This window comes from Podarcis tiliguerta (assembly GCF_965153285.1).
Source record: "Podarcis tiliguerta genome assembly, chromosome: 4".
Lineage (NCBI taxonomy): Eukaryota > Metazoa > Chordata > Lepidosauria > Squamata > Lacertidae > Podarcis > Podarcis tiliguerta.
Genome location: NC_139537.1, coordinates 61,244,806 through 61,266,774, shown reverse-complemented (window position 1 = coordinate 61,266,774; position 21,969 = coordinate 61,244,806). Strand labels below are relative to the sequence as shown.

The following is a 21,969-nucleotide window of genomic DNA, read 5'->3' as shown; positions in this document are numbered from 1 at the left end:
ATAGTCAATAAAATCCAGTTCTTAAAACCAAATCAACAGCATTGGAGGAAGGTTGCCTGCAAGGCTCCTTCAAACCCCAGCCATTGGTGGCTGTGTTTAGGATTTCGGCATGGGGGGGGTGGAGGGTTGGACTAGATTACCCTTGGGATCCCTTCCAACTCTACAATTCTATTATTCAAACACTGAAACAACAAAAATTGGCCCAGGAAAGGTTCATCCCATAATTTTATCTCAGAAAGGTTCTCCATAGAGGTTTTGCCCCATTGCAGTGTTATTCCCAAGAGCCGTACGCCCCACATCCCAGACATAAATGGCAGCCATTTTGAGGCTGTGTACATACCTTGAAAACACCATTGAAACACATCCCTTCCTTCAAATAATTATGGTCATTGTAATTTGCCTCTCAGAGAGCATATCAGTCCCAATGGGCACCAGACAACAGTGGTGTTGTCCCTTCTGCTCTTTTATCCTCACAGCTTCAGAAAGGTCAAGGTTGTTATTCTGGATTAATACAGAACACATGACATGATTTTTATATCAACAGGATTATTGTTATACATGTATTTTTAGTAGCAGTATTTCTTACATACTCCAACATCCATTTCTCTGGATTAACTTCCTCTGTCTCTTTCCAAAGTTTCTTTCCCATGTTAACTGTTTTAGGCAGGATTAGTGGCTTTATAATACAATAATTGCTTTCTTTTTCTTTTAATTGGGCATTTGGCAGCATTTGAGTCCAAATTGTATAGCAATTAATACTGGAAAAATAGTTAATCCAAAAAACTAAATTGTCACTTTTTGCTACATTTGGAAAGGAGCTTTCTACAAAACACTGGGATGGAGGATATGTTTAACATAAACACTGTTGTTGCCATTACCACAGGGAAGAAAGTTAATGGGGAAGAATGATCTTTCTTTAAGATTGTGAACAAAGAAAAGAGCAGAAGCTTTGCAAATAAGTAGATGGATAAGAATTTTTCAAGTACGCTAAGTTGAAAATGCAGTGGTTGTACATCCTTTCACTATATATGCTTCTGACAGTGTAATGAAATACATGTTTACCCAAATGTAGCTCAAGCTGATAATGTTTATATCAATATACTGTCAAAGCTCTATTTGCATGATATTATTTAAGTTGTATCCCCACAGCCAAACCCAGAATGTTTTTATTTAAAAGTGAGGGGTGGGGAAGGCCACAGCAGACAATACATCAAACATGGGAGTAAAATCCCAAGGAACTATATGTGGGAGATTTAGCAACCAAATCTAACAATGCATATTTTTTGCTAATTAGCATGAGAACGGGTTAAGACCACAGAGCTATACAGTGGTACCTCGGGTTAAGTACTTAATTCGTTCCGGAGGTCCGTACTTAACCTGAAACTGTTCTTAACCTGAAGCACCGCTTTAGCTAATGGGGCCTCCTGCTGCTGCCGCGCCGCCAGAGCACGATTTCTGTTCTCATCCTGAAGCAAAGTTCAGGCACCTATTTCTGGGTTAGCGGAGTCTCTAACCTGAAATGTCTATAGCCTGAAGCGTCTGTAACCTGAGGTACCACTGTATTGCTGACAGGCAGAGATTCAGACCATAGAAACGTAATTGATAGAGAGGAGAAAGGAGCATACACTGTAGTAATTTCCTGTTTTCTCTCTCTCTCTCCCCCCCCCCCCCATTTTGACCTTTGATAGGGGCAGACATGCCTCCTGTTGCTCCAGTTCAGGCATGTGCCCAAGCCTGTTTCTATTGTAAATATAAATATTTTACCTGTATAGTTTTTACTACTGTTGTAGCTGAGAACCAATGCACGACTATAAGTAAGTAAATAATATTTTAAACTTGCTTCCCAATCTGTTGTCTGATTTTTTGTTAAGCGGGTTAAGAAAAGGGAGATGCAGCTTGTTTGACAACTGGACTTGTCAAAAAGAAGACTTTGTAACCTAATTCTTATGTTTCAATTTTCTGCTAAGGATGGGACTTTAAATTCTGTTCAACCCATGCATATAGGCACATGAAGGGATAAAATGCAATTAATAAATCCTCTCCTACTTATTAAAACCCATGCCACACTATACATGTTTTTTTTGCTGTTGTGTTTTCAGCATTGCTTTTCTTCTGAAGGAACTTTTGTATTATTACAAAAGAAATGCATCCCATCAAACTACTTTCCAAAATTTGATGTTAGTTGTCTGTCTCTTTTGAGTGTTTTACAGGCAGTGTTTAAAACAGATTGAGTCTGAACTTTGAAAACAAATCTACCTGGACATAAAATTTGCATATCAGAAAGCAAGTTTCTAGGCTAGCTTTTCTCTCTGATATGTAATGCTAACTTTCAGTGGAAGATTCCAGTAGGTAATCATGTTGGTCTGATGCAGATGAAATAAATAAATAAAAACAAAAAAATTGTTCAGTAGCACCTCAGAGACCAACTAAGTTAGTTCTGGGTATAAGCTTTCGTGTGCATGCAGGTATCTGAAGAAGTGTGCATGCACGTGAAAGCTTATACCCAGAACTAACTTAGTTGGTCTCTAAGGTGCTACTGGACTATTTATTTATTTTTTTATTATTTATTTCAGTGGAAGCACTTTCATGATGAACTACTATGACTTAAAGCAAGCTTTCTCCTGTGGGACTCTATCCCCATTATTTCCCCATTCAGACCAGGACCACTCCTCTTTCCATTCCAAATCACCAAATGTGCAATTTAGTTGTCCAGTTTAAACTGACCTTTAGTTTGATTTAGTTTGAATCCCAAATCAGACCAGTGTCCTGGCCTGCTAATAATAGACCCATTCCTCAGAACAGAGCCATGGGGTGAGTTCGCATGGGAGAATCCTATTTGAGAGAGAATAGCTCCCAGATTTAGGGATAAATATCACAAAAGAAATGCCTCCTGTTGCAAGCATATGTTTTCTGATATGGTGTTCATTTGTTTGCTATGAATTATAGTTGTGTGTTTTTTTCAGATAAACTATGAAGATATGGGTTGGGCAGCATGTGAAATCATCCATGGCTGCAGCCTAGCTGTGGAATGTGGATTAAGCATTTTTATATCTTAATCCTCAACATTGGCCTAATATGACACACACACACCCCAGTTCTAAAGTGCAGCTGCACTGGTTTATTTGAGTTATGTGCATCCGGTTTTCATAGCATACTGTTCATGAGCGCATCCACCTGTATTTCAGCGTTAGCAGAAATTCCTTCATAGAATACTTGTCAGTTTTAGTGGCGACTGCCCTCATGTTGAATGGCAGTGGCCCCTTAATTGTTTGCTCACTCAGGACTGCAAGGAGGGATGGTGTCTCAGGGTTCACAGATCAAATGGGTGTTGCTGTGAAGGGCATATGAGACAGTCACTTGCAAGGAGGGGGCAGGAAGGAAGAGCTAAGGAAGAAGCAGGACAAGGCATGTCCAGTGGCTAACTCACAGGACTGGTCTGTCAGGCAAAACAGGGTGAGCGGATGGTCACACGGTTTTCCAGAGGAAGGCCAAAAGGACTGGTTAGCACCTGCACAGAACCCAAACAATTAGTACATACAGTACTTCTCTTAACTCGTCCCTTTCTTGTGTTGGGTAGGTCCCTCTGCACGTAAAACATGGGCTATTCCACACACCCGGCAGGTCTTGTTTTATCCATAATGCTGTTCATATTCCTAAGGCCCCATCTGCACCATAGATTTCAGTTGGTACCATACCACTTTAAACAGTCATGGCTTCCCCCCGGAGAATCCTGGGAAGTATAGTTTGTTAAAGGTGCAGAGGGTTGTTAGGAGATCCCTATTTCCCTTACAGAGCTACAATTCCCAGAGTTCCCTGGGAAGAGGAATTGATTGTTAAACCACTCTGGAAAATCTCTGTGCAGGGGGAAAGAGGTCTCCTAACAACTCTCAGCACCCTTAACAGACTACACTTCCCAGGATTATTTGGAAGAAAGTGTTTAAAATGGTATGATGCTATTTTAAATGTATACTGCAGATGGTAGAAGCAGAACTGAAAATGCACTTACCTACATAAGGTGTAGCAATTCACCTTCCCTCTTCTCTTCCTAGAGGTATATGGTGGAGCAAGCTCAGCATGTAGCATGTCAGGGTAGGTGCCCTTCCGATTCCACTACTGTTCCTTTTTTGTTCTGTGCATCCTTAAGGCAATTAAGATATTTGTAATACACAGAATGGGTTTGTCGCTCTAATGGAATTGCAAAGAGATGGTTAAAATGTACTGAGTTACTGCCATCACTTGAGTTACATAACTGCTTTATAATAATATCATTTCCCCTGTATGTATATATAGTAGTACCTAGGTTTACAACCATAATCCGTTCCAGAGGTCCATTTGTAACCCAAGGTGCACTTTCGCCAATGGGGCCTCCAAAAAAATTTGTTCATAATCCAAAAAAAATGGGTTGTAATCCAAAAAACCTTTGCAAACTGGGACACACACTTCCGGGTTTGACGTGTTTGTAATCCAAAATGTATGCAAACCAAGACGTATGCAAACCAAGGTACCACTGTATATGGATGGTAGTGGGCTACAATGAGGTGGCTTTTTCTTTCTTGCTATACATGCAAAAGGCAAAATGAGGCCATATTTGCCACCACCTCCTTAGTGGGGCTGAAGCTCATGCTTCGTATTGTGCTGCCTCTTCTTCCTCCCCTTTGAGGCTATACACACACTAGCAGCTTAAAACACAGCACGGTTGTGTCCCACACCCCGCTTTTGAAGCTGGCACCTGTGCATATGCAGCGGCTGTCTCAAACATACACATCTCAGCTTAATTGTGACAGGAACGTGTTGGCTTACCTTTTCAAATCAGATGGAGAGAATGCATGAAACAGCAGTATTTGTCAAGCAACTACTGTATAGGATAGATATGGATTGTGGCTAAAGTCATGTGTATTTCTAAAATTTTTTTAACACCGCTACAAACACCAGCGGTAGGAGCTCACTGAAGCTAGACTAAATGGTAGCGTGTTCACAGCCACAGTGTGTTGCACTCAGAAAACAGTGCTCAGGAAAAGCTTTAATGAAACTAAATCCTTGCATGAGAGGTGTCTGGAGACTGGCTACACTAGAAACTACGCCACTGCGGCTGATGGAATGGGAACACTGTGGCATTGTGTGCATTGTGTTTCCATTGGTGCAGGTGTATGCGCAGGGGCCACGTGCTCAGTTTTTTTCAGTTGCTTGCCTCTGTATGTGGGTGGCAGATGGGTGTGGTTGCCAGCATGGTCCCCAGTTAGTGGGCTGTAGTGTTTTTTCCCAGGATACTGGGGGAAATGTCTGCTTTTTTAATGCTATTTTTGGATTTTCTGTGCTGTTTTCTCCTCCCCTTCTGGGCGAAGCATGCATAGGATGTGGCAGTTTATTTCTTTTTCACTTCCCTCCCACACATGTAATTAGAAACATACAAGGTCATTTTTCCTGCTCTCTAATAAATTTTGTTCTTTTACCTGTCAGGATGATCAACCTATGCACCTCCAGATTTTGTTGAACCACCACTCCAAACACCTCAAACCATCGGTCACGCTGGCTGGGTCCGATGTGAGCTTAAAATCACAAAAAAAACCCCCAAAAGCTCAGTAAATTTGTGGGTGTTAGGAATTTTACTTTTTGAAATATGGCAACCCTATTTCCCAGACCATACATTTATATATGTGGGCGAGGCTAACCATAGTTAATACAGTCCAGATGGTGACTGCGTCACTGGCCATAATTTCCATCTGATTTATTTGTTTATAAACCTATAAAAAGTCCTAGAGGCCCCACATCTCTGCATCTGCCTAAAAACAAAACCAAATGGCCAAGCTGCTTGTACATTTATTAGAAAGATTACCATATAACACTGATTCCTCTCTGTTCGTTTCCTTAAAGCAAGGAGTTAAATGGAACAAGTCTTAACAAGATGGTGTTCAACCTGTTACAACAAAGTTAAAAATTCACAAGCTTTGCAGGCAGAAGGTCCAGGGTTCTGTTCCTGGCACCTCCAGACAGGGTTGGGAAAGACTCCAGACAAAATCCCTGGAAAGCTACAGCCAGTCAGCATTGACAATACTGAGGTAGTCAGACCAATCGCACAAGGTAGTTTCTTGAATTCTTGTAAAATTGTTACCCCAAAGCTACTCAACTGTGGCATTCCTTTTTGAGCAGGGCTAATAGCAACCTCTGTGAGACAATTCAGACTGGGGACCTGACATAGGTTTCTTTGCTCCCCTCCCTTTCCCCAGCACCACTTCCTTGATCAAGTTGTGGCCCTTCTCTGGCAGCTACTTTGAAGTAAAGGCAAAGACAATGAGAGATGTCACATAAGATATGTACCTTTAGGCAGTGCCATAGCTGGAGAGGGAGGGGCTAGCTGGTTTTTTTGCTCCGGGTGAAGCCTCCAGAAGGTCGCCATTGAGGCTTCCTGCCTGTGTACATGTGTGTGGAGTGTGTGCCAAGCAGGGTGTGTACCAAATAAGTGTTCCGATATACCAGACTTGCACAAAGCAGGTTTTTGTTTTTGTCTTAATTGTGTGGCCTGTGACCAGCCCACGGAGACGTGCCTGGCCAACAGAACTAGGGGATGTGGTGATAGATGGCACCTAGCAAAACATTATCGGACAGTGCACAGGTAGAACCAAAACCCACCCACAAAATGAACTTCAATACCCTCATAGTTGGGTAGCGTATGATGCATGTTGGATAAATCTTACCACATTAAGGGCTGATTGCTGTTTGTCCTGATTCCCCTGGGGGAAGCGAGGGGCAAACAGAGGAATGGATAAGCCCAACTGGGGATCAGGAAAATCCGAATTAAATAGGGGGGAGGCTTGGGCTGCCACGTGGATGAGAACAATGCTGTGCAGATGATGTGAAAAACACGTGTGCATAGGATGCTAAACTGCCATATATATTTAGTCCTCCCTTGTGAGCATATATATCAGTAGGTGGGATAGGAGCCTTTGTGGAAGGCTGTGCCGCAAGGGGGGTTGCAAGGAGGTCAGGAAGCCTGAGACAAAGGCCCTCTCCCTCCAGGGCGCGGTGATGTGCGGATTGCTCGCTCCAGAAGGTGGCGGTCTCCGCACAGCCTTGCTTGCCTTTTGCCTCGGGCCTTGATGAGTCAGAAGTTTCCACCCGGCATCATTTCCTGGAAAGATGAGGTAAGAGATGAAGGAGGAACGGCGCGGAGGGGGGGAGGAGAATAGAGGGGCAACTTGTGATTGGCTGGGAGTGGGGATGGCGGTGGCATAAATAGGGGCTGCTCGGCGGGCACCCGGAGTAGAGTCCGCTGCACCCTCGTTCGGTGGCTTTGCTGTTTCGCTCCGAGAGCTGCTGCGGGATGCTGGCAGCCTGACTGTGCCTGTGCCGCCGCCGCAGCTGCCCACGCCGCGCCCGGGACGCGAATGAAGAAACTGCTCCTCCTGCTCTTCAACTATCGGGGACTCACGCGAGGCGGGGGACGCAAAGGGAAACGCCGCCGAAAATGGCCTCGTTCCGTATCCGCGCCGCGCGGCCCGAGGACTGCGCCGACCTCCTGCGCCTCATAAAGGTAGATCTCGCTCTGCGCCAGGCCAGGCGCAGGCAAGAAACGAGCAGATGCCATGAACAAGAGTGGAAAAACAAAAGTCACTTCCATTGGCCTCCTTTCGTCTTGAGCCTCTTGAGAGGTTTTTTCTTTTTTTAAATATAATAAAAGTTGTTCTCTGAACTGAGCGCGCCGTCCTGGGTGGCGGAGGGGGAAGGAAGGATTGCGCGCTCTTATCTTTGCCAACCAGAGGGGCTGCTTAGCGAGGCACGCCAAAGTAGGGCATTTTTATCAGTTGCCACCACACGCCTTCCGACTTAAAAAAAAAAAGGAACGACAAAAAAAATTAGTTAAGGTGGGATAAAAGTAAAAGACTGGACGACACGGATCTCTTAGTATTTTTACCCCTAAATAAGCCTGCACCTGCTTTAGGCGGTTTGTGTTGCAAACCAAAATGCTAACGTTTGACGTGTGTATAGCGAGAGAGAAATTCCCCACGTATGTACTCCGCGACACACCAGTTTGAACTGCAATCTTGTACGTTTGGAGTGTAAACATGCCTAGAATTTCTCACCATGGCAGTTACTCTGGAAGCAAAAACGATCTTGTGTTTTCGATCTTTCAGGAGTCCCCCCCCCCCCCCGTCCAGTTCTTGTCTAGCTTACCACATACAGTTCCAGGGCAAAGGTAGGCCCCTGAGGGTGGGAACTGTTTGTTCTGCAAGCGAAATAACTTCCTTCTGGGCACAGACACCTTTGCCCTCCTGAGTTGGCAAAACATCCTCTTCCTGCTGTTGCGAAATAGGCTGCAGACAGTTTCTACCCTCTGCACAAGTGACTGCTGTAAAGAAAAAAGGAAGCAAGGACCCAGCACCAGAACTGCACTTGGAAGTGATTCAGCTGTTCATCTGGTCTAATTCCTTTGATGGGATGTCCCATTGGATACAAACATTGAGGAACACATATTTCACTTGGGAATTCCCCCCCCCAAAGGTTTAGCATTAACTTAAATTTCTTAAATACATTGGAATTATTATTATTAACCCTTTCGTTCCTGTCATTTTAAATGCTTAAAACATGTCAAGAATGGAACAGCTCAATTCCGTGCATCCTTATTTGGAAGTAAGTCTCAAGTGTTCACTAGGGCCTGCTTTGGGGGCAATGTGTGTAAGGGCTGCCTTCTTAATCTTTAGGCAATACCCTCAGGTCCTTCAGGGTGTAGAATCAATACTGTACATAATCCATTAACTATAGTTCCCTGCTGAATTTTCACTTGTCAGAAGACAAGCAGATAGTATTCTATAAAATGTTTTTTTCTATATAGACTATGGTCCATGGCGCAAGAAAAAGAAGTGCAAAATATGTTAACAGAAGTTGGTCCAATGAAATATAACTAAACATATATGCTTTGTTTTGGACAGGAGCTTGCTAAATATGAAGAAATGGAGGATCAAGTGGTACTGACTGAAAAAGGTAATATAAAATAAGACTACCAGGACAGTTTTATGACAATTCAACCTGGGGATAGGAAAACTGTAGCTAGATAATACATTTATTGTAATCCTGTAGATCTACTTGAGGACGGCTTTGGAGAACATCCCTTCTACCACTGCCTTGTTGCAGAAGTGCCAAAAGAACACTGGACAGCTGAAGGTGAAACTTTTTTAAAAAATTAATTAGAAAATCACAGAATGTAAATAACAATGCTTATAATAAGTAAGACTCTAGCCATACTTCATTGCAAAGGTGAATGCTAAAACTTACTGAACTTTTCAAATTGTATCTTATTGTTCAGTTATCCTGAAGGTGATGGAGAACCAGGTATAATCGTAATAGAACAAAACTATAATTCCACTTCGTTACATGGCTGTTTTTGTTTGACCCTAACTTATCACTATGTAATCCTGTTGAATCACATGTTTTCTTTAATTTGTCCCCAATCTTCAGGTTACAGTCTCTAGCTTCGCCATGTACATGGCCCTTCCGTGTACATGGATGGGCGGGGAGGTAACTAAAAGATCCGTTACACAATAAAGTAGATGATCATGATATATGAGGTAAGGTCTCCAGGGTCAAATCCTATTCCAAAACATGTACCTCAAAAAGAAAGAGAAAAAAGCATATACAAAACACTCGGTAGATCAGAAATCCTGTATGTAACTCTGTTCCTTGGATTACATGTACTGTAACAAGATTGAAGTTCTAAATATGAATATTGACTAGGATGTAGTAAGGATAGTGAACAATTGTTCCCTTTGCAAGCAGAAGCATAGGAGAATGACGCAAGCAATGAATCAAAGAAAACACTTGAAAGCAATCACTATTTCCTTGAAATATTCATATTGGAAAAATAATAGCTGCTGTATTTGCTCTTAGCTGTCACAAAGGCAATCCTGTAGTCTCCTCCTTAAAAAAAAAAGAGTGATTGTATTCTAAACAAATGGACATCAATTAATGTGGAAAACAAACTTCAGGGGCTTTTGCTTTGGGAGTTTTATGTTCCAAAATCTAGAAGGAAGCAGAGTTGAAATGTTTGCCACAATATTCTGATCTGCCGTGTAAAATTGTAGAAGCCTGAATTGTTTTCCAAAGTGGTATCAATAGGGTATGTGCAGAGACTCTCCAGCAAAAGGCTATAATTATGATGTAATTGTTGACACAACTTGCCAGGTGTTGCAATTACGTAATTCCTGGGTATGTGCAAGAACAACATGAAACTGTGACCAAAAAATATGATGCTGGTTTTTGAGGGTCTTAGAACTTTCCAGGATGGCCTTAACTTGCTAGGAATTTCTATCTTACTTAAACTGCAATTCATTATAATGTATGATGAGTGCTAAACTTGGCTTATTGCAGCATAAGATTAATTTTGCATGTTCGGAGTGACTAGTTTGGCACAAGCATGTGATATTTCGTATATACTAACTTGTTGCTTTATTAAAAAGGTACTCTGTATGTATGCACATGTATGTAAAGTAAATACGTTTTGTTGCAGGATACAGTGTTGTGGGCTTTGCCATGTATTACTTCACGTATGACCCATGGATTGGAAAACTGCTGTATCTTGAAGACTTCTTTGTAATGAATGAGTTCAGAGGTACCATTTAAATTTTAAGGAAACATTTTACAATTAAGCTTGATTCAACTCTTCTAAAAACGTGACTAGTAAAATTGCACTTGTTTTATTTTTAGGTTTGGGCATTGGTTCAGAAATTCTAAAGAATTTAAGTCAGGTAAGAAGCTGATATGGGAAAAGTGTTCTAAAATGATCACTTAACCAGTCACACTTGGTTGGGAAATTATTCAATTCAGATTGTGCAGTGCCCATGGATAAGTGTGCCTTTGATTGAGTTTGCATTAATACAGCATAGAAAGCAGTATCCCAATAGGTACAAGAAGTACTTTTATTTAGAACACACCCCAACATGTATTTTTTTTTACATAAATATTTTCAACAGAGTTGTGTCATTAAAGCATTTCCTGCACCTATTGGGATATCTCTCATGCTGCTTTTAAATATCCTTCCTTGGATTAACGGTGCTGCCTTCTTTGTGACAGCCTAGCCCATGATAGAGTTCTCTGTGGTAGCACACTGCCTCATTGTTCTGATGATGGGAGTGTTCAGATGACCAGTCCACCTTGGAAACATCCTCTCAAAGGAAGTATAAGTAGTAAACCACATGACCAAATGTAGCGTGGCTCAGTACCATGTGTCTTATTTCAAGGAAATATTGTACAGCAGAAGCACACTACTATGTTTGAACTTGTGAATATTGCAATATCCACCAGGCCATTCAGATATTTAGGGTTCCCCTTCTGCTTCAGTTGCATATTGACATTATTTGTTCAAGGTTGCAAACTGCTTAAGAAGCACATTGGGGATGTTTTTTGTACCTTATCCTAAAGCTCTTCTTTTTCAAGAGATTTATAGTGGATTAGGGAACCTAGAAAATAGATCAAGTAGGGATTCAGTGAAACAACGTAACTGCTACCACATCTGGAAATTCCCTACATAGAACTTTTTTAAAGAAGCAGTACCACATCCCAGCACACAGAAATACTCCCTTAATTATTTCTGCCCATTTTCTTTCTCTAGGTGGCTGTCAAATGTCGTTGCAGCAGTATGCACTTCTTAGTAGCTGAGTGGAATGAGCCTTCCATCAGGTTCTACAAGAGACGGGGAGCTTCTGACCTGTCTTCTGAGGAAGGATGGAGACTTTTCAAAATAGACAAGGAGTACTTGATGAAGATGGCAGCTGAAGAGTGAGGAGCTGAGCTCTCAGGACAATAGCAATTTGCATGCTTTTTGACTGTCCTTCCTGTTTCCTATCCAACCTTGTAGTAATGAAATGAAGTTAATATGGACCCTAATTCAAAAGCTTTATTACCAGTGGCATAAATATGATTGTTTGCTGGAGTTTTGGGACTCTAATCCCACAGGCAGTGACAAGTTACAGAGTCAAGTTACTTGTCTGTCTCCATCCTCCCATCAGTACACCTGTGATCCTGAAATGTATATTGTATATAACTTCATTCTTGTAAGTGTCATTCAAATGTGTACAGTGTACACACTGGTAGGGTTTTTTTCTTAATTATTTGCATTCATAAGCAAATAAACTGTTTTTCATGCTAGCAAAACAAACTGGTGTAATATTTTATTCAGTGGTTCTTTGATGCACTTGTTTATTATGTACTTTTAGACCCATGAAATTTCATTGATATCACTGTGGGGAGATTTGCAAAGACTTTGGTCCCCCCCACCCACCCATCAGCTGATTTCACTGGTGGTGTAATCAGTTAATGAGCTGCAGGACAGGGTTAATATCTGGTTTTGAACAGTCTTTAAAAGGCTGCCACAAGACTTGTTTTTGCTGCAATGTACTAACAGTTACGCTTTTGTAAATCATAGTCCAAGTGCTGCTTAGTTATTTCTGAGTGGGAAGCAGTAAAGAAAGCAAAACCGTGCTGTGCACATACCTGTCTTTAATGGTTGCTAAAAGCCAACGTGGGTGGCGCTGTGGTGTAAACCACTGAGCCTTGGGCTTGCCGATCCGGAAGGTCGGTGGTTTGAATCCCCACAATGGGGTGAGCTCCCGTTGTTCAGTCCCAGCTCCTCCCATGTCAAAGTGTAAATAGATAAATAGGTACCGTTCCGGCGGGAAGGTAAATGGCGTTTCTGTGCACTGCTCTGGTTTTGCTTAGTCATGCTGGCCACATGACCCAGAAAAACGGTCTGCGGACAAACGTCAGCTCCCTCGGCCAGTAAAGTGAGATGAGTGCCGCAACCCGAGTTGTTCATGACTGGACTTAACTGTCTTTTACCTTTTAAAAGCCAACAAACTTGTTCATTCCACCTCCTATATTGTTTTTCTTTTCAACCTACCATTATTCTCCCCCCAAAATCAGTATATACAACTGTACTCTCATTGCTTAAGAGTCAGAGAGTACCGGTTATTTCCTGATAGCAGTAGCTTTGGCAAGAATTTCCAAGGAAAACCCCCATTACACTCTGTTATAATCATGGTCTGAGAATGATACCGAAGAACGTAATCTGAGTTCCTTTGGCTAACGTCAGCAAGTTGGGCACATTTGGCATCACTGACTCATTTCCTGTAGAGCTTTTATTGTTCAGCTTACAAACCACATTTCTCATACATTATACCTGTAGGCACAAGTCTTTTTAAGGAAATGAAAAACACTTTTAGTATCCTTTTATATATTAAGGGGGGGGGGGGAGGAAGCATGCAAGGCATACACACACGAGAAATGTATGCTACCTTTTCTCATAGCCATCTTCCTGTATCTCTCTCTCTTGGGTTGTGATGGGTATCCTGCAACTCTTAATGTTGTTGGATTCCCAGCTCCCACTAACTGCAGCCAGCCTGTCTAAGGAGCTGGGGTGATGGGGGTTGTGGACCAGGAGAACCTGCAGCCCATCCCTGCTCTATCAAGAAAACATTACTGCTAAAGCCACTTTGTGATGGGTGATCAGTAGCAGACGAGGACTGCGGAACCTTTTTCAGCTCAAAGGTCACACTCCTTTCTGGCCAACCTTGTAGGGGCCATGTGCCAGGTGTGATTGGGGCTAGCGACAAAGGTTGATGGAGCAACCAGTGTGAGTTTGACCTTGGTACAGTAGCCTAGTTTCTACACACACACACATATCCCTCTGTCATCTTTATCCAGGCAAGCAGAAGGGATTATGAGTTGAAGAACACGTTCCAATCACACAAAAACACTCAAGGAGGATGTGTTGGTCAGTGTGGTCTGGAGAATCCTGAGGGCCAGTTAGAAAGGCCTGAAGTTCCCCGTCGTCCCCCTGCTTTTCACTTAAAGTGTGTGCCCCCCCCCCAGCACTTGTTTGCCATGCCACCTTCACATCACTTTGCCTTCTGAACTGACAACCAGCAGACATGAGAGGAAGGCTAACAGTGCCTCTCAGGAAGTGGCTATGACATGGAGGCTCATATCACTGCCTCATGTGCTTTAATAACTTACTATATTTAAGAAAAGCGGGGAAATGAAAACCAGAACTGCTCGAGGGCAATATACGGCTTGTCTCTCTTAAGCCAATATTAAAGTACCAGAAATCTGAATTTCCCACTGCATTTTACAAGCTGACAGCACATGAATAGAACAATGGTGGGTGCATGTTTGAATAATTCAGCCAAGCCTTTCTTAACGCAAGGTGTCGGTTATAGGCCATAAAAAGGGAAGGAAATGACACAGAAACTGTTTATAGCACTGTTCAGATTTCTTCAGCAGGATATGAATTTAGAAAAGTTCATAATCACATCAGCATGTCAGTTTGGTTAGCCCCAGCATTCTGTGAAATAGGATCCTACATAGAAAAATAAATCACTTAAATGAATATAAGCAACAAAAGAAAACATGTTGTTACCCAAGGATTCCTTTATTGTTGTCTTGAGCTGGAATGGACAGATAATATACCACAGCATTTCACAAGAGCAGGAAATTGAGCTGCTGTGGTTATACCGTAAGAGGAAATGAGACTTGCCTCGTTAGCCTTCAAGCGTTAGCTTTAAAGAGGTGAGAAAATGCATTCTGAAATGCAGTCGGATAATTTTCTCTTACGGCATTTAAATAAGTGCAAATTCATAAAGTCAGCAGGTCCAAGTGGTAAATGTTCAATATTGCACTGCCTCAAGCTACAAGTGAACTGTGGCTGACCCCTCTCGCAACTTGTCTGCACACAAAAACAGGGAGAAGACCAGGATAAACCTTTGATCCTCATTTGCTAAGTGCCATGAGCATTCCCTCTGCCTGCCCCACTCCCCCTACCACAGAAGAATTTGCAAACATGCAGCTGTCCTGGTTTAGTTCAGGAAAACATTTCAAGGTTGGGTCTTCCATAATTTGTCTAGTGTGTGGTCATTCTGCTACTCTGTGAAATGTGCTCGACTACTATGCACACAAGTAATCCAAACAGCTGATTTTGATCTACAAAGCTTTAAACGGCTCAGGACCTATGAAGACCATGAGAACACCCTTTGAGGTCCATCTTTGTGTCCCTCTCCACAAGAGGTCTGGAGGGTGACATGAGAATGGGCCTTTTCTGCAGTGGCTCCCCGTTTGTGGAATGCTCTCTCCAGGGAGGTTAGGCTGGTACCTTCATTATGCACCGTTAGGCGCCAAGTGAAAACATTTCTCTTCAACCAGACCTTTGGCTGATTAACATCCTATTCACTTTTAAATGCATTTGTGGGAGTGGATGGGGAGGGGGTTATTGGGGGTTTTTTGTTGCTGCTCTTGCTTTTATCATGTATTTTGTGTTTTTATCTTGTATTTTTATGTTGTGAACAGCACCGAGGTCTACAGATGAAGGGTGGTATGCAAATTTAATAAACAAATAAATAGGCATTCTCAATGGCTACCCTAGAACTATGAAACTCCCTTCCACTGAACACTAGAATAGGTAAATGCCAGAAACCTCTATCACAAAAGTGCTGTACAATTTGATCTGGCTGCCCTAAACAGTCAAGAGCCAATTGTGTTTTAGGGTGATTTTGAAAAATCTGGTTTTTACATAGGCTGAGATCTAGAGATAGATAAGTTCTGCTCCACACATGCTTCCTCCTGAACACATGTTGGTACTTTATATGCCAGCCGCAGTATCAGCTGGGTATTTTAATTTGTAGGTTTTATTATATTTATTAAAAGGTAAAGGTAGCCCTGACCATTAGGTCCAGTCGTGGACGACTCTGGGGTTGCGACGCTCATCTCGCTTTATTGGCTGAGGGAGCCGGCGTTTGTCCGCAGACAGCTTCCAGGTCATGTGGCCAACATGACTAAGCCGCTTCTGGTGAACCAGAGCAGCGCACGGAAACACCGTTTACCTTCCTGCCAGAGCAGTTCCTATTTATCTACTTGCACTTGCACGTGCTTTTGAACTGCTAGGTGGGCAGGAGCAGGGACCGAACAACGGGAGCTCACCCCGTCGCGGGGATTCAAACTGCCGACCTTCTGATCGGCAAGCCCAAGAGGCTCAGTGGTTTAGACCACAGCGCCACCCGCGTCCCATTTTATATTTATTATGTAAAACAAATACACTAAATCTAATTCATTCCAAGTACCGCTTGGCACCATGAGGGCAAAGGAACAGCCTAACTAACCATTAGTTAGGATAGCTAAATGAATCTTCCTTGTCCAGAGGCAGTATTCCAGATGCTGGGGGCAAACAAGAGGTTGTCTTAATGTCCTGCTTATTATCATCCTGGAGACATCCAGGCCTCATTTTCAGTAAGCATCTTGATAACATGACTTTCTAGATCTGAACATGCCCCAGATTTTAGCCATTATAGAACATGGTTTTGCAAGCTTTTTTTTTTTAATGAACCCTTAGTATGTGGATACGGGTCTAAAGTAAAGTTCATAAAACTACATTTAAGTGCACATTTGTTACAGAAACAAGCTGAACTAATGAGGTAATTTGTTAGCAGTCAAGTGGCATGCAAACAGACACAGGAACCAGTGTCCCAATGTAAAGGAGAGAAGAGAGGCCTTTTAACAAGAAAAAAGGCTGCATTAGAAGCAGCACCAGATTACTCAGATAAGACTGAAGTCTATTGTGTAGTTTCTCTTTTTTTTCAGGTCATGACATGAGTAATGTAGGTATTCACAGAGCCGGCATACAATTGCTCTTATTAATAGGACAGATACTACATTAATACAGGATTTCCCATGCCTCATAACCTCTTCCTGAATTGTAAAGGAAGCACAACACACTCATACAGGATACCTACAACATTTGAAAAATCCCATCAAATATTGAAATGTGTTCCCATTCGGCTGGTCTAATGTTCTTGGCATGAACAGAAATCCTCAATGCTGCCTTGTGCTGTTTCATTTACATGTCTGAAATGCATTTGCAAACTTCTTGCACGTCAAACTAAAGAATGGGCAGCCTGCCAGCATGCCACCATTCAGCTAGGCTGTTTTCACTTGGAAATGATGTGATGTGGCTGCAAGCAAGAAAAAGCTCATCTATTGTGTCCAACCCTACACAAAATGTTTGCGTTCCCTTGCTCTATAGTTCTCCTTCCTGAGTGGCCGATAAGAAGTCATTAGCTATGCTATAGCTAGTTCTCACCAGCGCAGCATTCTGACCCTTACTGAGCTGTGCATTCAGGCAAGCAAAAAACCCTAAAGAAAAACAAAGAGTTCTGTTCCCATCCATCTATAGAGGGAATCTCACAGACATTCCATTATGCACTTCCCACTGACCTTCGTCATCCAGAAAAGTTTGATTTGGAGGGGGAAGGGGAAGGCGCAGAGAAGAGACAAGGCCATTGTATTTCTGAGCCTTTTGTCAAGTTTGCTAGCCTACTGCTGGGCACAACTTTAATGCTCATATGTTATTTAGCTTCTCCACCACCACCCATAACACAATTAAGCTTTGTTCTGACCAAGAATGTAATTTATTCTGATTAATATATGGATGCTGATTAAATGACCAAACATAAGGGGGGAATCAGGCATTCATTTTAATTAAGCCTATAAATAGTAACAACAGACAGAGGAGTTCTGAGACTCAACTTGCAGGGCACTTCTAAGCAATTATTTAGAATTAAGTCCCATTAAGTCCAGTACTTCCTTGTAAGCAGGGCTCAGGGTTGCAGACGTAGACCGAGGTCCTGACAAAATCTATGAGTAATCTTGCCGAACTCTGACCTAAAGTCCAAAGCTGGCAAATAACAGGACTGTGTCCCTTCAGATCCAGATACGGTGCTTTCAAACAGATTGTAAGTCTTGTTCTTGTTGAGCCAAATCACAGACAAAATGTACTCATAGTCAACACAGATTCTGTTCTTTTTTTAGAAAAGTGTTGATCTCCTGCAGGCTCTCAATCCATCTGTATTCAAAAGAAGGGTTTTAAAGTTAGTTTTTGCTGTCAGTCAAGATTGTTGCTGTTTTTGTAACTAAAAACTATTCCAAGCAGCAGAAGTGTTGCTTTAGTGTTTTTTTCAAAACTTAAAAAAATAAATTGTTAAGTTCCCCAAAATGTCAACACTGTTTGAGGTGGGATCCAAAAAGTAGCCCATAGTTTTCTTGCTGTTAGTGCATATAAAACAACTCTATAGATGACATAATATTTCACATTAGCCAGCAACCGTCCAATTTTCAAGTAATCTGATTTACCTTCTAGAAAACTCTGAAATGATTATTATTTATCAAACTTTTTAGTTGTTTTTCATTACAAAATCTCAATGCATTTACAACAAAAAATTAATAACAAACATTAAAGTCAGCATAAACTACAATACACTAAAATCTAAAACTGATTCATATTTTTGAAAAAAAGAACTAAAACATCACACCCACTGAAAAGGCCAGACATAATTAAAAACCAAAGGCCTGATGGAAAAGTATTGTTTTTGCCTACCACCTAAAGATAAGTAATGTGACTGCCTGGAGAGAGTATACCAGAAGTGGGGAGCCATTGCTGAGAAGTATTTTTCTCATGTCTGCACTCTCCGCATCTCCCTTGGAGGGAACACATGGCAGAACGGCTTCAAATCAATGTGCCAGGTGAGAAGTAATGGAGCTATTTTATTAGCTTTTCTTCCTCCGGCAAAGAGGGAACAGGAATCATAGCTATAGAGGGGTGCAAGCCAATACATTACTTTCAGAAATGTATTTACTGTTTTATGCCAAACATGGATTTCAAAGCATGATTTTCTGCCACTCAGCTATGCACCTAAGCAGAGTTTGCAAACTGGTGCTTTAGAGATAAACCCCCAGCTTGATTTATATTTTACAAAGTTCTAAGCCTTTGAAAACATTTAATTGCTGTAGTTAAATATTATGCACATCACCATACCTTTGGAATGGTCAGGAGAGATAACACAAGTAATAAAAACAGCTAATAGTTTTAAAATTGCATCACTCAAGTGTTCTATTTGAGTAAATTATGTATTTGGAGCCAGAAGAATTTAAAAAACAAACTTAACCACTAATCCAGTTTTACTTTTAGGGCTATTCTTATTTTTCTCATGGGAACCATGGAATAGTTAGTGCACCTTACCTGTTCATTGAGAAGCCATAGACAATTCTATTTTATTGCTTTTTCTTCTTGTACTTTTGCTGTTTTGTCACTATCTGCATCACCCTTAAAAAGACATCACAGACTGAAGTTTTAATAATTTTTTATCAAAACAATTTACCTCCACAAAATAAAGTATTTGATTATAAGATTCCATACTCTTTGGGCATATACCATCTCTAGAGGATGATCTAATGTTAGTTTCTCCTCAGTATGTATTTTGGGGTCCTTTACTGAAACAAATAGATTGAAGGCCATCATCACTAACAAATCCATGGATTTCAAGGGGCCTACAGCGAGTCAGATACCATCAACTGAAATTAACATGTTGAAGTAGTATAACCAAAAGGAACAAGAGAGGAATGAGGTTAGGAAAGGATATGATGCAATTAACAGCAGAAGGATACAAGAACTTGAAAAATGTCACTGACATCTCTGAAAGGTAACTACAATTTTGACTGATGGAATGTAGAGGATTGTAGCCTATTTCTGCAACAAACTACTGCATAAACACGCAAACTTGAAGAATGAGCAGCATACTATGTAAAAGATTCAAATGGCATATTACATGGCATCTCCCATTAAACATAATTTAAGAGCAGCTGTAGCATGCTGCTTGAATCCGAAACCTATAAAAGCATGGCATTTCTAGTAGTGTGCTGCATTTCCTAATTATGAATACATGAAAGTAGGAACAACCAGTGTTAGAAACTGAGATATGAAAGCAAGGAGCTAAATGGCACTTTAAACCTAGGCTTTGGGCGCAACAATGGAATATCTAGGCATGCTTTTTTATAACAAGAATACAAAGCTGAAAATGAATGAACTGCAGCTAAAATCTTATGTTCATTTTTCACATGGTCTAGTCTTCATCTGAAGGCTGCAAAAAACAAAGCCATGCTTCCCCAGACCACCCCCGTAATATTCTTAAAAGGGTCTCTTCTCCAGTCTTCAGAGAGTAGCTGAAAGTGGGGAGGCAGAAAAAGGTCCTCCTTTCCTTCCACTCCGCAGTTTTAATCTGGAATCTTAGGCACAGCACTGCGCCCAGAGCTCAGAAACTGCTTGGGCTAATGAAAATCCCTTTCGCAAAACACGCCTGGAACAATGGGCATTTCGAACTCTGGGAACAACAGCATGGTACTTGAAACTATGGGCCTAATTTGACTTATCCCTGCACAGCTCTGGTTCTCTAAAAGCATAAGGAGAATAGCACAGAAACAAAGAACACAGCAATTCAAACAAAACAGCCAAGAACAGAGATACACCTACAGCACAACAAACTCTCAAATGTCATACCTTGTCACTGGCTTTTGCAGATTTTTTCTTTTTGGGAGGATCTTTCCAGAGAGATTCTATATTTATGTAGGCTTGGAGACTCCAGTCGTACAGCTGAGAACCAGTTACCTTTCAGAAATCAGAGATTTCATAACAACAGTCAAATTAACATCCACTTGAAACACTGTGTATTTTTATTTTTAGGTGGTTTTTTTAAAAAAAAAACTTTACAAACATTTATGAAGAAGTGCTAGTTTAATTACTTTTATTGTATCTAGCCATAGGCCATTACAGCAAAATATTGACCCAGCCCAATAACGGCAGGGAAGATCAATTGCTATCCATGCAGTACAGGCCTAGAGCCCTCTGAACAAGGACAACATCATTTCTAGGAGCTTAATCAAACTACTGTAGCAATGCAACAGCTATTCACAAGTACCAACATTTTAAAAAAGCTGTCCTTGCAAGAAAAATGTCAGTGCTAAAGATATTGGCAGATTAAGTTGGTTTATGGAAGGAAATTTCCCAGTCTCCTTCTCCCCCCGCCCCAACACAGGAGCACCCCCGACAAAGGAGGAGATTCAGGGGCCTTCTTGAGCAATGCAGTAAACTTCCCAAAATAACTAAAACTAGCTAATGAAAGAAAACGCTCCTGTACCCTGCTCCTCACAGCAACCCCACCCCACACTGCCAAGGCAGTCTTTTTAGAGGTTTCTAAGGAATGTGGTGGTACATGTGGTGGCAAACTTTACATTTATGAAGTTCCTTTATTCAATTTATTTAACTGGATCAAATCCAATAAAAAGGTAAAGGACCCCCGGACAGTTAAGTCCAGTCAAAGGCGACTATGGGATGTGGCGCTCATCTCACTTCAGGCTGAGGGAGCCGGTGTTTGTCCACAGACAGCTTTCTGGGTCATGTGGCCAGCAGGACTAAACTGCTTCCGGCACAATGTAACACCATGATGGAAACCACACAAGCTGTATAAGAAAGCCAGCCTTACAAAATGCAGAGATTGTCTAGAAAAATACTTAAAGAAGCATATGATAACTACTAGTTATCCTTAAAGAAAGGTCAAAGATAAATCTAGAAAACATCTGCTCAAAACTTCAGCTGCAAAAAATGATATGCAAGAACCCTGTTTAATCATTAACTTAAGGCTAAGCCACCAGCTTGTAAGCAAACTGTGCTGTGCTCCATCTGTACTCCATGTTTTTGTACTTCAAAGCATATTACTTTCAGTACTCATTCCATATCGCATTCAAACACATTAAATGTGGGACTTAATTGTTTCAAATACACTTGAGAGGGATGGGTTTACACCAGTGCTTTCTCCCCCCCCCCCAGGGAGTACTCAAGGGTACGCAGTACCAGCACATCTTTTGTCGTTGTTAAAAAGTGTGACACTTACAGTGACAATTTCATGGGAAAAAGCACTGCTTTACACAGTTAGCGAGGGCCTCAAAAACAGCTGCTTCTTCAGCTTATGATAAGGAGGATAACCTCACCATTTTCAGTGGATGAGAGTGAATTATTTCACATGAACAACCAACCACAAGGATTCACTCAACCAAGAGACAATTTTAAGAAAAATACATACCTAGGACTATTCTACGGATTCTAAGGCA

General features: G+C 41.5%; 2 protein-coding genes across 7 annotated transcripts in view; one reads left to right on the top strand and one right to left on the bottom strand.

The window, feature by feature from the left end:
• Nucleotides 1–6,980: 6,980 nt before the first annotated feature.
• SAT1 (spermidine/spermine N1-acetyltransferase 1) lies at nt 6,981–12,145 on the top strand. Of its 2 annotated transcripts, none has more exons than XM_083439485.1 (6): nt 6,981–7,139; nt 8,925–8,976; nt 9,073–9,156; nt 10,499–10,600; nt 10,696–10,736; nt 11,600–12,145. In XM_083439485.1, exons 1-6 carry the CDS (start codon nt 7,095–7,097, stop codon nt 11,768–11,770), a joined length of 495 nt encoding a protein of 164 aa, XP_083295611.1. In that variant the 5' UTR covers nt 6,981–7,094; the 3' UTR covers nt 11,771–12,145. The 2 variants fall into 2 exon arrangements, with proteins under 2 accessions (XP_083295611.1, XP_083295610.1); XM_083439484.1 differs by having other exon boundaries at nt 7,129–7,528.
• Nucleotides 12,146–14,395: 2,250 nt separating this feature from the next.
• The window catches only part of APOO (apolipoprotein O), an 18,563-nt gene continuing 10,989 nt past the window's right edge, over nt 14,396–21,969 (bottom strand). For 4 of the 5 annotated variants that reach the window (XM_083439361.1, XM_083439363.1, XM_083439364.1 and 1 more), the window contains exons 7-9: nt 20,363–20,470; nt 19,049–19,132; nt 17,490–17,875 (exon numbers count right to left, since the gene is read on the bottom strand). In XM_083439361.1, coding sequence (XP_083295487.1) covers nt 19,076–19,132; nt 20,363–20,470 — 165 coding nt within the window. In that variant the 3' untranslated portion in view covers nt 17,490–17,875; nt 19,049–19,075. Of the gene's footprint in view, nt 14,711–17,489; nt 17,876–19,048; nt 19,133–20,362; nt 20,471–21,969 lie in introns of those variants that run through there. The other variant, XM_083439362.1, reaches the window with a different exon arrangement.

Bases quoted from the DNA above. Each gene is read 5' to 3' on its own strand.
- SAT1 (XM_083439484.1), top strand. From the start codon at position 7,463: ATGGCCTCGTTCCGTATCCGCGCCGCGCGGCCCGAGGACTGCGCCGAC. The intron at 8,977-9,072 runs GTAATATAAAAT...GTAATCCTGTAG, and splicing joins AGTGGTACTGACTGAAAAAG to ATCTACTTGAGGACGGCTTT. The intron at 10,601-10,695 runs GTACCATTTAAA...TTTTATTTTTAG, and splicing joins TGTAATGAATGAGTTCAGAG to GTTTGGGCATTGGTTCAGAA.